At 31.7% G+C, this 1,752-nt stretch overlaps 1 protein-coding gene across 2 annotated transcripts; it reads left to right on the top strand.

Annotated features, from left to right (window-relative positions):
* Positions 1-267: 267 nt before the first annotated feature.
* On the top strand, positions 268-1,340 carry LOC130806262 (RPM1 interacting protein 13-like). 2 transcript variants are annotated; one of them, XM_057671273.1, is made up of 3 exons: positions 268-745; positions 840-926; positions 1,059-1,340. In XM_057671273.1, the coding sequence occupies exons 1-3, from the start codon at positions 515-517 to the stop codon at positions 1,140-1,142; spliced, it is 402 nt and encodes a 133-aa protein (XP_057527256.1). In that variant the 5' UTR covers positions 268-514; the 3' UTR covers positions 1,143-1,340. The 2 variants fall into 2 exon arrangements, with proteins under 2 accessions (XP_057527256.1, XP_057527255.1); XM_057671272.1 differs by having other exon boundaries at positions 1,047-1,340.
* The last annotated feature ends 412 nt before the right edge of the window (positions 1,341-1,752 follow it).

Raw genomic sequence — 1,752 nt, 5'->3', positions numbered from 1 at the left:
AATGCTACGTCAGTTAGATAGTGCATAAATTGAATGCTAACATGTGGAAAAATCTTACAAAAGTGCTACCACTAGCGTTTCATGAAAACTGAATGCTACCATGTGAAATTTCTCTTAAATTTATTTTGAAGTCAGATTAAGTCGAATTTGATTACAAAGTCAGTCAGAGAAATATCGAATCATTAAATATGTTTTGAACACCTATACCATATAACCCAATATTTGGCAAGATACTAGTGGATTACTGAACGGCGTTTTAAATTTGATTTCTTTACAAAAATACTTCTGATATTAAATCTCCTTTAAAAATACTTCCCTAAAAATTCTGCAGAATTTGGAAGGTCTCTTAACGGTAAAATTTCCAATATCCAAGTACATCCCCTTTACCACATTTACTCATACATCAAATTTCCTCACTCTGAACTCAACAATTCTCGTCACCCAATAAATAATAGAAACCAATTTTCAACCTTTTGTTGAAAACCCATTAAAAATCCAAAATAGCGTTAAAAAAATGAAGAAGACAGACAATGTATCTCAATCCCTTGATGAAGAATCTCCGATTGGAGCGATTTTTTGCCTGAAAAAGAAGACAGATGATATGAAGAAGATCGAAGAAATTGAAGATTGCTTCATCTTGGATTTTGATCCTTTTGACCCCTCTAATCTTTCTAGTCCTTCACCTGCAAAACATTTAGATTTTTTTGATGATATTGATATTTCTATTCTATCCGAAAAGGGCAAGGTATTATAAACTTATTTCTTCTCTTTAATTCAATCCAATTTTGAATTTGATTGAAGTTTTGGAATTTGATTGATAATGGGTTGATTTGTTGTAGGTGGCTTGTAGAGATTACCCACATCCAAGGCATCTTTGTGCGAAATTCCCATTTGAAAAGACACCCCATGAATCACATTGCAATATGGTAACATAATTTCTTTCTTTAAACCCTAAAATTTTAATTTGGAAGTATTTGGTCAATTTGGGGATTTAGTGGGGCCTTTTTAGTTCATTGATTTTGGGTATTATTTTAATTGTATTGCAGTGCTATTGTCAGGTTTGTGAGGTAGAAGCACCTTGCAAAGAATGGACAACAAGTTTGAAACATTGTGATACTACAAAGGATAAGAATCAAATTTAAGATTTGTCAAGGGCTCAAAATATTAAGGACAAAGTTTAATGTCAATTGATTTTAAAATGCTCAGTTTTTGTGGATGATTGTAAATTTTTAGAGCTTAATTAATTAGTCTAATTCATGCTTTGAGTTTGTCTTTGCTTCAAGTACTTGGATTTGATAATTGTGAATCAAGCTATAGACTTGTAGTAACTTGGCGTATGTGAGTAATATATGATATATGAAAATTTTGCTTACTCTTTTTAGGCTGTATTAAGGAATATCTTAAGGTTTCAACCGATATATAACCATTTAGGCTGTATTAAGGGATATCTTAAGGTTTCAACTGATATATAACCATTACGATAACCACATCACTGTTCCGTAACTATAACTTGTTACTACATTTATCCGAGCTGCACTGGATAGACAAAGAGAGAAAAATAGATTAAGGTTGGAGACTTGCTTCTTTTGAAGGTATCATTTTTTATGAGTAATGCATTTTGTGGAAAAAAAAATGAAAACTTAGCCCTAAATACACAAGTCCTTATGAAACATAGTAGTTATAGATAACATCTAGTATTTTGGGAGACCGTCTTTTTGAGAGACGTATCTCAAGTCCAACCCATTAAAGATT

Source organism: Amaranthus tricolor, chromosome 2 (genome assembly GCF_026212465.1).
Source record: "Amaranthus tricolor cultivar Red isolate AtriRed21 chromosome 2, ASM2621246v1, whole genome shotgun sequence".
NCBI classification, from domain to species: domain Eukaryota; kingdom Viridiplantae; phylum Streptophyta; class Magnoliopsida; order Caryophyllales; family Amaranthaceae; genus Amaranthus; species Amaranthus tricolor.
Note: the sequence above shows the minus strand (reverse complement) of the source record. Positions and strands in the feature narration are given on the sequence as shown.